This window comes from Microtus pennsylvanicus, chromosome 11, assembly GCF_037038515.1.
Source record: "Microtus pennsylvanicus isolate mMicPen1 chromosome 11, mMicPen1.hap1, whole genome shotgun sequence".
Taxonomy (NCBI): domain Eukaryota; kingdom Metazoa; phylum Chordata; class Mammalia; order Rodentia; family Cricetidae; genus Microtus; species Microtus pennsylvanicus.
The window spans coordinates 90,751,013-90,764,681 of NC_134589.1; the positions used below are offsets into that span (position 1 = coordinate 90,751,013).

Below are 13,669 nucleotides of genomic sequence, written 5' to 3' on the forward strand. Positions count from 1 at the left end.
TGAGTTCCTATGGGTGTCCCTGGGCTACAGAACTGTGAGAGAGAAGAGGTTGACCTTCCCAGTAAAGCATGCACAGTTTAGGAAAGCTGTAACAGCCGCATGAATCCCATTGTAAGAGATTGCGTGGCCAGCACTCTACATCCTGAGAGTCCTGAATACTGACTCTTGTTGTCTCCTTTTATGTTTGAAAGGGATATAAAGTTGACATCTTCCTTTTATATTTTACATGTAAAATGAGAGAGCAATCCCATTTCATGGAATTCTTTTTTAAAAAAGGCTGACTAATATGTATGTTCTTCATATGGTAATTGTATCCAGTTGATTCACAGTCACTTGTTTTCATTGTTTGTATATCTGCATATACACACAAAGACACTTGCATTTTGCTGGCTATGGGGTATTCTTCCTTCAGCTTACTTGAATGCAATGTCCTTAATCCTGAGTTGACTTCCTTCTGGCTGCAAGCAGTCTCTTCCCTCCCAGCTCCTTCCTCCCCTCCTCTGGGGTTTTCCACTCTCACTGGCTATACAGGATGAGTCATCCTCCCATCCTTCCCTGGAGCTCAGTGCTCCAGCGCAGAGACCTTGGTCAGGTTGCAGCAGGAGAGACATCAGACTGATCAGACAGTTGTGCAGTGGGTGTAGGTGGGTTATTACATGAAACTTGACCCCAGCCAGAAACCAACACCTGAAATTCAAGGTTCGCTTTATATTCATGTCCTTTGAGAAGCTTTTTATGCCTTTAAAGCCCACCAGGTAGTTATCCTTCCTACAGATGGATTTCTTGGACACATTACAGTTTTCTGTTCAGTGCTTACACACACTTCCTTCTACAGTCCTTACTGCTGTAGGAGTCACACCAGGTATCCATCAGTGTTAGTTCCTTAGCTTGGCCCTCTGTAGAGGCAATGTCCATACCAAGGGTCCACGCCATGGGTGGTGACTTCTCTTTGAGCCTGATTAGGTATCTTTTGTTTTGCAGAGTGGTTTCTTTTCACTTGGTTGATGATGGTCATTAGACTCAGAAACTCAACAGGATAAGCTTTTTCAAAGACTGAGTGAGTGGTGCTTTTTGTTTGTAGTTCAGAAATGATTGATCTTCAGCTAAGGAGTGATTAATGGGGTTGGAGAGATGGCTCAGGGGTTAAAAACACTGACTACTCTTCCAGAGGAACCATGTTCTTTTTTTTTTTTTTTTTTTTGGTTTTTCGAGACAGGGTTTCTCTGTGGTTTTGGAGCCTATCCTGGAACTAGCTCTTGTAGACCAGGCTGGTCTCGAACTCACAGAGATCCGCCTGCCTCTGCCTCCCGAGTGCTGGGATTAAAGGCGTGCGCCACCACCGCCCGGCTTAGGAACCATGTTCTATTCCCAGCACCCATATGTCAGCTCACAACTGTCTGTTACTTCAGTTCTGGGGAATCTGATTCCCTAGGAGCCTGCCTGCATGTGGGACACATAGCTCACACAACCACACACATATACTCATAAAAGTAAGAGATAAATAAATAATGAAATGGAGATGAAAAGTTGCCTTTTTTTTCATTTAGAAGTTTTGGGTTTTGTTTGTTTGTTTGTTTGTTTGTTGTTGGGGTTTTCTTTTGTTTGATTGGTTGGTTTTTCATTCAAGAGAGGGTTTCTCGGTGTAGCCCTGGTGATCTTGGACCAGGCTGGCTTCACTCATAGAGATTCACCTGTCTCTACCTTTTGAGTGTTGGGATTAAAGGTGTGTGCCACCACCACCCAGCCATTGAGAAGTTTAATACTGACAAGAATAATCTATTTGCCAGGTAGTTATGGCACACGCCTTTAATCCTAGCATTCAGGAGGCAGAGGCAGGATCTATCTCTGTGAGTTCGAGGCTAGCCTGGTCTGCAAAGTGAGTTTCAGGAAAGCTAGGACTATTAGACAGAGAAACCCTGTCTCGAAAAACCAAAACAAAAAAAAACCTATTTGATTTCAGACCAAGATGGGCCACATCATTTGTAGAGCCCAGTGTTCAGAACTTACTGAAAATTTCTGAACATTAGCTGATCATGGGCCTTACTACTGCTCATGCGGCCCTGGAAAGGTCTTTGAAGGCAGAAGTCATCAGGAATGGTATTAGCTGACCACAGGTTCTAGTCACTCATTCTTGGAGTGTTCTCTTGCTTCTTGTCAGGGTTTATCTGTGATGTCTCTACAGATAGGGAAAGGCAGAATGAAGGGGTAGGGAACAGAATCTAGTGGAAACCCACCACTGGTCAGCTGTGACCTCAAACTGTCTCTAGATTCTTGGGTTCTTGAACTTGGACTTTTATGTAAAGGGCGGCTGTTACCTTCTGATCTTTTGTCTTTCCCATGCATAGAAATTCATTGAATTTGAAGATGCCTTGGAGCAGGAGAAGAAGGAACTACAGATCCAGGTAGAACATTATGAGTTTCAGACACGTCAGCTGGAGCTAAAGGCCAAAAACTATGCAGATCAGAGTAAGTAGCTAGCAGGAGCCATTAGTTGGGACTGCATGTATATTCTAAGACTGATCTTGGGAGGAATACACAAATTGTTAATTAAAGGGGGTGGGTGCCTAAGGTGAGTGGTTGGCTTTATTTTCATTTCAACCTGATTTTCAGCTGTTTGCTCTGTCTCATCACACAACTGTATTTCCATAATCAGCCTCAATCCTTTGTGGAAATAAAGTCTTTGTGGCATAGCACACTTGTTTTACTGTGTAATCTGACTATAAATAATAAAACACTCATACCCTAGGTCCTCCTGTGGTTCTGAGGAACAAAGCACCGTGGCCTTGGGCCCTGACTGCTGTTTGTAAAGCTAAAGATTAGTGTACTGATGGAGTCACTGTTTTAGTGACAATCACTACAGACCTTTAGCTTTGCTTCTTGTTTGCAAGTACTAGCCGCCTGCCTGCTGCTGCTCTCCTCAAACCTCAGCCCCAGAGTAGGTCAGGATTAACCTATCAAGCTAGGTTTTCCCCTTCCCCAAATTCTGGCCAAAGGTATCTGTAGGAAAGGTGAAAAGGTGCTTTTAAAAATTAAAAAAAATACTATAAAAACAATTATTTTAATTTCTAAAGCTGTACTTAAGGGGCTGGAGATCAGTTACTAAGATTGTGTACTGCTAGGGGAAGGTGGAGGGAGCAGGAGGGGGGGGAGGGAATGGAAAATGGATTTGACATGTAAAAGTTAGTTTTTTTTTTTTAATCTTTTTTTTTTATTGAGAAAATGAGAAAAAAAAAACAAGTTTCCACCTCCTCCCAGCCTCCCATTTCCCTCCCCCTGTTTTGTTTTTAAATAAATTAAAAATTTAAAAAAAAGATTGTGTACTAGTCTTCCAGAGGGGAAAAAAAAAGATTATGTGCTAGTCTTCCAGAGGACCTGTAACTCCAGTTCCAGGAGGTTCTGCTGTCCCTACCCTCCTCAGACACCTGCACTAATGAGCACAACAACCTCCTACCCCACTCCTACATATACATGGTTTAAGATAATAAGAAATCTTTTTTTTTCTTTCTTTCTTTCTTTTTTTTTTTTTTTTTTTTTTTGTGGTTTTTCAAGACAGGGTTTCTCTGTGGTTTTGGAGCCTGTCCTGGAACTAGCTCTTGTAGACCAGGCTGGTCTCGAATTCACAGAGATCCGCCTGCCTCTGCCTCCCAAGTGCTGGGATTAAAGGCATGCGCCACCACCGCCCGGCTAATAAGAAATCTTTAAAATTATACTTAAGGACTGGAGAGATGGCTTAGAGCTTAAGAGCACTGACTGCTCTTCCATAGGTCTTAAGTTCAACTCCCAGCAACCACACGGTTGTTCACAATCATCTGTAATGAGAGCTGGTGCCCTCTTCTGGCCTGCAGGCATACACATGGGCAGAATACTCTATACATAATAAATAAATCTTAAAAGAAAAGAATAGTTGGGGGGAGGGGGAGAAGGGTGGGAGGAGGGGAGGGAAATGGGAGGCTGGGAGGAGGCGGAAACTTTTTTTTTTCTTTTTCTTAATAAAAAATTTAAAAAAAAAGACTACAAACAAAAAAAAAAGAAAAGAATATCTATTTATGACCAAAAAATATTTTTAAAAAACTATACTTAAAAAAATAAAAATAAAAAAACTATACTTAAACTATAAAGTTACTGTTACAGCCATCTGTTCAGTCTTTTTTTGTTTTTTGGCATTTTTGAGACAGGATTTTCTGTATAGCCCTGACTGTCTTGGAACTTGCTCTGTAGATCAGGCTGGCCTAAACTCACAGAGATCTGCCTACTTCAGCCTCCCAAGTGCTGGTATTAAAGGTGTGTGCCACCATACCTGGCTTCAATATTTTTTATAATTCAAAATTTCAGTGACTAAAATGCATTTGCCACTTTATTTGGTTACTTTGAGAAACAACTACCTTCATTTCTCTGTGAAATTACAATTGAATTGGGAGGAAAGAAAAACTGACCTAATAGGGTAGGTTTGACCTATTTCAAGGCTGAGTCTCAGAGGTACTGTGCTAGACTAGCACCCTGCTAAGCATGAGTTTGCGGGTAAGCAGTGGGCAGGCCCTTTCTACACATGTTAGTGTTTGCAAACAGGAAGTAAATCTAAAGGCCTATTTTGGTCGTGTACAATAAACCTTTTATTTACACAGGTGCCGTGACTTTCCTTTTGATTAGAGTGTTTCACATATGAAAACTTACTCTTTTCTTTGAAAGGAAAAAAATGCCAACTGAGATTAGTAGGTGGTGATTCTCTAGGCTAGCATGAGACCTGAGAGCCAAATGGAAACTGCCAACCAGACACTAGCTGCACAGACATCCAACAAGGGCCTACAGGGAGGTCCTGAGGTCTAATACTGGTTCCTTCCAGAAACACATACAGACAGGCAGGGGCAGAGACAGACTGTGTTTGAACACACCTGACATGGGTAGACTTTTTGAATCTTGGGCAGCTATTTAAGTGTATGCTGTATTAGTTTGTGTAAGTCATGTATATGGTGCACCAATGTCTGTAAGTCATGTATATAAGTCACGTGTTCTGTGCCAGTGTATAAGTCATGTGTAGGTTGGGTACTAGTATTTATAAGTCACATGTGTGCTAGGAACTAGAGAATTCTAAGTTATGGGCTTTGGATGTTGGTGTCTGTGTTGGGTGCTGGTGTCCCTAGGTCATATGTATTGGGTTCTGTTGTCCCCAGGCCCCATATGCATTGGTTGCTGGTGTTCTTGGACTCCATGTGTGGTATGTAGGTGTCTCTGGTTCTTCTGTGCATTGGGTACTAGTGTCTATGGTCTAGTGTGTGTTGGATTCTGGTATCCCTAGATTCTATTTGTTGTTGGGTGCTGGTGTTCATGCTTTGGACTTCTTCAAGAAAAAATGGAGTTGACTTTGCCTTGAACTGATTACCTATGCTGAACTTCAGAAAGGGGTCCCCACATTACAATTGATTTGCAGATGCAGGATGAGCAGCAGTAGCCTCCACAGATACCACCTGGCAGCTCATTCCCAGGCCATAGAACACAGCTAAACACAGATGGTCTAAAATGAGGTGTAGAACCATATACTTTGTTAAGTCAATTTAGAAAAGCCATCAGGAGGCCAGGAGAAAGTGAGGTAATGATGAAAGCCAGTGAAGGACCACATCACCCAAGGTCCAGGACACATAGGTTTCACACATCCTGCTTTGTTTAATCCATCTCCATCACTTAGTGGACTACAGAGACAGAGGTACAGAGCAAGGCACACAAGGGTAGTGGCATGCTGACTACATTAGTAAGACCCAGCGACAGGTTTTTTGGCCAGTATTGCCAATTAGCTTATTAGTTAGCTATATTTTCTAGACAGGTACATGGCACAGCAGAGGGGACCATTCTGGGTGTCAACACTTTTTGTTAGCAACCTAGAGAAAGCAAGTTCAGCATTGATGTATGTAAGGAATGCTGCTGTTCATTTCATCATTCACTTCTGAGTTCTGTCAGGCTTTACCATGACTCTGATGATTCCCTTGAATTTTGTCTCTTTTCATGCATGAGCTTCTCACTTTTTTTAAAAAAAAAAAAAGATTTATTCACTTATTTTAGGGGCATTGGGGATGGAACCCAGGGTCTTGTTCATCATACTAGGCAAGTAGTCCGCCCCTGTATTCTCACTTCCACCTACCCATGGCACATGCTATGGGTTTTGCCTATGTTTTGGAAACATCTGACTGGTTTCCTTTACAGTGGGATTGAACATTCTTATACGTGTGGCACATTCTACATGCCATTTATATTGACCAGCCAATCATATTCTACTTCTGGTACTCTTAACAAGAACAAACCAGTCTTTCTCCGCACAAAGTGCTGCCCTGCTGTGCCATGTGCCAGGGTTTGGTTACAGTCCAGAGGACATGTACTGAGCTATGAAGGCTGGACTGCAGCTGACGCTGTGGTTGTGTTTTCCAGTTTCCAGATTGGAGGAACGGGAATCGGAGATGAAGAAGGAGTACAATGCCCTACACCAGCGGCACACAGAGGTAGTACGAGTGGGCAGCCTTATGGGCTGAGAGCGGGTATTAACTGCTGCGGCTGTACTTAGCATTTACTACTGATCTTTGGTCCCTTCTTCTAATGCCTTCATTGTTTGGTAGAAAGCTGTCTACTCTTGTTCCTTAGATTCTTGTTCCCTAAATGAGCTGTTTTATCTAAGCACAGCACTTCTAAGCTTTAGCATTGGGAGTTCCGTGGGTGACACTAACAGGGAGCCCCTTCTTGACAGATGATCCAGACCTATGTGGAACACATTGAAAGATCCAAGATGCAGCAAGTTGGGAGTAGTGGCCAGACAGAGAGCAGCCTGCCAGGGCGGAGGTAGGTGGACTGGCTGGGCATGGCCTGGTGGGCGGGAATGTGCATAAAGGTACGGGTATGACTTCTGCTGTCACTACAGGCTTTACCTTCTGCTGAGTCCCAGGTCTGTGTCTGAAGATCAGGAAGACTGTATGCACTCTCTCTTTGTTCTTTATTGATTTTGCAAATTTTCCTACTTACTAAAATATATTTGAAAACTTGCCATTCAGTGCTTTCATAGCTATTTGCATCCTATGGGGTGTGGGGTTTGAGCCAAAGGGTAGGCTCTTGACCAAGATTTAACTCAGTGGTGCTCTAATCCCCCATCTGAACCCCTGCCTAGAAACCAGTGGAAGGGACCAGGAGGATCTGCACAGCATCCTTTCAGAAGTGCTTGGAGACCTTGACCTGATAATGTGGCTCTGAAGTATGGGGTCTTTAAGCAGTCACCCAACACTTTCTACCTTATTTTCTTATTTATCCTGATATATATATATATCAATCATCTGGTACAGTCAATCCAGATGAATTGTGGAATCTAAAACTAAGATCATAATATATGTACATAGTCCCCGTGGGGCAGTAGCTTAGTGTTGTTCTTCATCTGTGTTCTAAAACTGGCATGTCTAGCCTTTGGCCCATAGACCACATGGGTTCTAAGATAGCTACAAATGCAGCCCAACACATTTGTAGGTGACAGCATCATATAGCAAATTCAAAGTTGGACACCTCTGCTCTAGAATATACTACTATTAATCAACTATTAGGAGAATGATAGGCCACCTTGCTCAGCCCCTGTCCCTGCACCTCATGCAGGGTAGAATAATGTCCACAGATCTCCCCACCCCCAGATCCTTGTTAGGCCCAAGTCAGGATCTGGTGTTGGGTTATTTGTTTTGTTTTATTTTGTTTGTTTGTTTGTTTGTTTGTTTGGGACAGGGTTTTTCTCTCTCTCTCTCTCTGTAACTTTGGAGCCTGCCCTGAAACTCACTCTGTAGATCAGGCTGGCCTTGAACTCACAGAGATCTACCTGTCTCTGCCTCCCAAGTGCTGGGATTAAAGGTATACTGCCACTACTGCCTGGCTTGGTGCTGGGTTTACTCAAACATTAGGGAGAACCCTGCTAAGTGTGGGTTCTTTACTACTTTCTATGTCTTGAGTCTGGAGATCTAGAGAGCAAGTACCAGAGGTTTCATCCAGGGTGTCACCAGCTTGAGAGTTGAGTGATTAGAGATGACATTAGTCGAGTGTGGGAGGTGCTAGAACCACACATTGAACCAGGCATCACCCTTGCTCTGTTGTTCCAGGTTTCTACAACTGAACCTTTTGAAACCAGGTCTGGACCAGAGAAAGCCTCTAAGTCACTTCACAATAAGACTGCACTTTCCTCTTGCTTGCATGTTCTTTTCATTATATCTGCAAATGAGAAGGTTCAGAATATAGAGTTCTGGGCTTCATCAACCACTTTCCGAGTGACTGACAAAGCTGTCCTCTTCAGCATGCCAGAATCTCTGACATGAAAACAAAACTGCACTTATTCTGATCTTTTAGGCCTGAGGAAGGTAGGGAGGGGCTGGGTGTGTGTTCTCTGACACAGTGCTGCTACTTCTAGCAGGAAATAGAGTGCAGTATTTATAGTCAGTTCTGGTCTATAGACAGGTACAAGCAGTTTGATCCCAATCTCTAAGAATTAGACAATATGGATGAAATTTTGGTGAGATATAATCCTGGCAGTTTATTATTGCTGAAAAGTAGAAGTATTGAACTTCATACTGTCAGTTGCTGGCCCAGGAAGACTATCCTTCTTTACAAACTGTGACATCTTAACACTGTGCCCTCAGAAAATTCCAAGTTACCAGACTGATCTTGTAATCAGTGATCTTTAAGGGAGCAGAGAAGGTATCTGAGTTTAGTGTAGGGATTGGGAGGTTTGGCATCTTTGTATAGAACTGCAACATTCCAGAACCTTGTGGCAGTCTCTTGCCAGTATGTTCTTCAGGAAAACACCTTGGAGCCAGGCATGATGGCTCAAGTCTGTAATCTGAGCACTTGGGAGTGGTGGCAATAGGAAAACCCATGTTAAAGGCCAGCTAAAATTAATTACATAGTAAGTTCCTGGGTAGCTTAGGCCACAGAGTAAAACACTGTCTTAAAAAACAAAACAAAAAAAAAGAAAAGAGAATTGCTTTGCAGTTTTATGATTGAAAATGTGGGGGAAACATGCCCAGTATATCACAAAGAAGCTGGGCAACATGACTTAACCTAGGAGTGCAGACTGAATGTACATAGTATCTTGTGTCACAGGTCCTGTGGCTCTGCAGAAATAGATACCTAGGATCCTGTGAGCTCAGCCAAAACCAAAGCTGAACTGTGTTGAAAGCCATGTAGGTAGTGAAACTGACCTCTGAAGACTCTGATCATCACCATGGGCCAGGTTAGGTTACCTGTTTTTCCTTTGGAAAAGAAACCCCCCAGCTTCAGGCAGTTGTGCTTTGCTATGGGTGTCTACTGGGTGAAGGAATGGAGGCCTGTCCAGGAACTTGTCCAGGTGTTCTGTGGGAGCCACAGCTCTACACAGTCTACACATCTGGGTATCCAGAGCCTCTACTTCTATCACTGGTTTCTCCCTTCATCTCCAGGCAACCAGGCTGTAGCAAGCATGTTTCCTACCTGAGAGGAGTTTAGGGCGCTTGGACTGGTGCTGTTTCCTGTCCTTTCTTCCCTAAGAGAACCAGAATGCTTTTGACATGTTTTATGAGACGTGGATCTGTAAATCTCCTCTGTCTGTGGCCATTTTGTTCTCTGGGCAGCACAGGACCTCTGGTGCCAAGAATAAGAATGACACCCATAGTAGGTGGCTGCCTAGGAGGGCCTTTTTTTCTATGCCTTCTAGAAACCCCAAAAAGCCTTCATGGCCTTTTCTGTTGTTTGACAAATGGGATTCTCCAGTCTGACCAGGAAGTCTTGTTTTACTTCAAGATCAAACTCTTGGGCACTTGATCTGATCTGCCTGTGGAATTCCCCAAGACCCAAGGTATAGGCATCCTTGTTGCCTTTGTCTCCTGACCCCATTGTTAGTCTTCTATACTAGTCTCCACAGCATAGGAGAATGGACCTGTTATCAGGTTTGTGTAGACTGGGGTGGGTAGACTGTGCTAATGCTCACCCTGGTCTCTAACCATCACCCTGGACAGTGCCACTAAAGTTTCTCAACCCAAAGACTCCTTTCTGTCTATTGTTAGCAAGTAATTAAAGAAACTAATCTGTCTCCCATGGTCTAAACCCCAGCCAGGAGGGAGCAAGGCAGTGCAGGGTCCCAGACAATGGACAGCAGCTATCTTGACCCAGAGTAATGGGCTAGTTGAGGTGAAGAAAAAACCCTTTCCAAGTGTGTGCACTGTAACAGGGGGGATTATACTTCAGTATTGCCAAAGCTCTGCCCTTGGGTTGAGGTGGGAGGATGCTTTGTGTCCTTTGGGTCAGATATTTAAGTTGATCCCCTCTGAGTTCAGACTCTTCCAACTCGCCACAGGGACTGTATAACGTCTTTATTCCTCCTGAGTCTGAGGTGCTGGTCACTTATGGTACATGTGGCCTTTTCCTGCACTCCTGGCGTGGTTTTCAGAATCTTATATGTGTGGAACAAACTCAGTGGAATCTCAAACACTGGCTGGGCTGGTCTTGAACCATTGCTGCAGATGTGGGTGGAGCCTGTGTGTCTCTGTGCCCTCATCCTGTGTGCACATGTGTTCTAGGTATTTGTGATAAGCCCTGTGCTTGCCCACCTGCTGCTACCTGTTTAGTAGGTCACATCCTATGGTCTTTTGTCAAAACCACAAAGATCCGTATCCCGTGTGTCTATTCCTGTAGATACTGTGTATAACTGTTTGTGTAGAAGGGAACACATGATGGGGTCCAGATATCTCACCATCATCATGTTCATGCTTTCCCTATGAATACATGCATAGTTATTGCCAGTCTGACCTTCATTCTCTAATGTGGTCTTCTTGTCCTGCCCTCTGTGCTGTCGCTGCTGTGCTGTGTGCTGGCCATTGTCTTTGCTGCTTGCAGTCCTCGCCAGTCGTGGAGGAAAAGGTAAAAGCCTGCTGGTCTTTGCCCACTGCAGTGCTAGGGTCACTGTGAGGATTGGGGTTGTCTGAGGGAAGAATTAGGACAGTGATTATGTTGATTGAATCACAGGTGTTTTTGATGACCTGCAGCTGTATATTCTCAAGACTCAAGAAGTACAGACTTAGTGGATACCTCAGCATAGCCACACATTGTTGGCAGAACAAGAGTTCCCTGAGTTTTCTAGGTTTCAGGTTCTACCCAACACTCAAGAAATATCTACAGACGAAATATCACAGACGAAATCATGCTATAGACTGCAGCCTCTGAGAGCAGTGTGTGGCTGACGTTTCAACTTGCCCTGTTTTGGGAGGTGGTAGACCAGTAGAAACATCTTAAGCTGGGGATTTAATCATCTGCAATGTATGAGTTTTCTGTCCTCTGAGACAAGAGCCACCTCACCTGTTCTCATCCTGTAGCGTCTAAAGGAGAGGAGCGGAACAGGCATCATTAGCTTAAGGACAAGGACTAGGAACACGTTATGTTCTTCTCACCCAGGATCAAGAGTAAGAGTACTTAATGGGGTCAGAGCTAGGCCCAAGGGTCTTCCCCATGGGGGCACAATATGGTTAGGGAGGCTGGGAGCCTACTGGAACAGGCAGGGCTAATGAGTTCCTGCTCCGGTCCCTGGCTCTGCTGCCTTTTCAGTGGCCCAGAGGCTTGGCACTTGTGAGATCTTGTCAGTAGGGCTGAGGTAGGGAAGTTTAAGTAAATAAACTCTCCAACTCTCTTGGGGCTCAGCATCTGAATTCTTTCCACTTAATGCTAATCAGCCCAGCATGCCCTGTGTGGAGGAATCATGCAAGCTTGGTATTGGAGGGTGCCTTCCAGAGACACTTTAGCCCTGAGCATTCCTCCACTACCCCAACCTGTAGTCCCCACATGTAACACTCAGTCAGCCTCTTTGGTTCTATCCTTTCCATGACAAGCCAACAAAACAGCAAAGTCCAGTCCCAGCAAGTGCTAGGGTCTCCTTACTGCAGGAGACAGTGTTGTTTAGGGCAGGGCAGACTAACTGCCCAGTCTCTACCAAGAGATCCCTGCCCAGACTCATACTTTCTCAAGCTGAAAGGCCAGCCACAGGCAGTTCCTGAGCATGCTACTGCCCTCAGCCCTCCCCATCCTCTGGCATTCTTCATGCAGTAAGGAAAGGATACATTTCTTGCCTTTAGAGTATGTGTTGGTAACCTCTGAACATGGCTCCTTGCGACCCCAGAGGAAGACACCTCCCCTCTCATGTCTCTAGGTGGTGAACACCAGTGTTAGTTGTTTTGGCATGACCAGACTAATGCTTGACCTGAATAGCTTTGAACAGTTTAGACAGAGCCCTGGGAATGTGGTATTGTCTAGACCTGTGGATGGCCAAACCTGCTTGATTGGCAGCCTCTGACAGGATGGCTTTGGAATCTGTCCCCACTATTTACTATTTGTGGCTCATGGAGAATCTTGGGGACGAGCTTGAGCTTTGCTCATTACCTTCAGTTTACCAGATTCTCTAGATTTGGACCTGTTTTCTGTGAGCTCTGATGGCTGGGGGGATCTGCACATAGAAACCATGTCCTCCATCACAGTCTAGCAGTCACCGCAGCAGTGCTCTGACCATGTCCTGTTAAGGCACTCACAATGAGAAGCCCTGTGAAGGGGCTATGAGGAGATGGGTCAATGGGGGCTCAAATACCCAAAGCTTGCTGGCTGGTAGGCTAGTAAGTAGGTGAGTTCAGTAGAAGACCCTGTCTCAAAATATAAGGTGGAGGGGCTGGAGAAATGGCTCAGTGGTTAAGAGCATTGACTGCTCTTCCAGAGGACTCAGGTTCAATTTCCAGCTCACACTCCAGGATCCAACACCCTCACATGAACATACATACAGGCAAAACACCAATAAAATAAAATAAAATAAAAAATACAAGATGGAGACTTACACACAAAAGTCCAACAAACTAGTTGGTTAAGGGAGAATAAAGGTATTGTTGTGGGGCTGGAGAGACTGCTCTTCCAAAGGACCTGAGTTCAATTCCCAGCACATGTACCACGCAGCTCACAACTGCCTCTACCTTTAGCTGTATGGAATCTGACACTCCCTTGAGGACTCACCTGACACCTGGATTCACATGCATATATCCACACACAACACCTATATACAGAATTTTAAAATAATAAATATTAAAAAAAAGCTCTTGCTGGTATTGCTTTAGGATTGTTAGCTCTGACACTATTTCTGTTTAAAATTTATTTATTTATTTATTTTTGGTTTTTCGAGACAGGGTTTCTCTGTGGCTTTGGAGCCTGTCCTGGAACTAGCTCTGTAGACCAGGCTGGTCTCTAACTCACAGAGATCCGCCTGCCTCTGCCTCCCGAGTGCTGGGATTAAAGGCGTGCGCCACCATCGCCCGGCTCTGTTTAAAATTTAAATAGGGGAGCTGGAGAGGTGGCTGATAGGTTAAGAGCACTGACCCGGCTGTTTAAAATTTAAATAGGGGAGCTGGAGAGGTGGCTGATAGGTTAAGAGCACTGACTGTTCTTCTAGAGGACCCAGGTTTAATTCCCAGCATCCACATGGTAGCTCACAACCATCTGTAACTCCAGTTCCAGGGAATCCAATGCCTTCTTCTGGCCTCCATTGTACTAGGCATGCATGTGCTCAGATGTACATGCAGGCAAAACAACCATACACATAAAATATTTTTTTTAAAAAATTAAATAAAAAATGATGGAAGCGAAAAACACCTGAGTCCTAGTTAAGAAA

General features: G+C 44.2%; 1 protein-coding gene across 25 annotated transcripts in view; it reads left to right on the top strand.

Annotated features, from left to right (window-relative positions):
* Mapk8ip3 (mitogen-activated protein kinase 8 interacting protein 3) overlaps positions 1-13,669 on the top strand; it is a 43,530-nt gene that overhangs the window by 8,552 nt on the left and 21,309 nt on the right. For 13 of the 25 annotated variants that reach the window (XM_075941531.1, XM_075941537.1, XM_075941534.1 and 10 more), the window contains exons 2-5: positions 2,346-2,466; positions 6,415-6,485; positions 6,728-6,819; positions 10,870-10,893. In XM_075941531.1, the coding sequence (XP_075797646.1) occupies positions 2,346-2,466; positions 6,415-6,485; positions 6,728-6,819; positions 10,870-10,893 (308 nt within the window). The remainder of the gene's footprint in view (positions 1-2,345; positions 2,467-6,414; positions 6,486-6,727; positions 6,820-10,869; positions 10,894-13,669) is intronic. The other 12 variants (XM_075941536.1, XM_075941535.1, XM_075941557.1 and 9 more) reach the window with 1 other exon arrangement.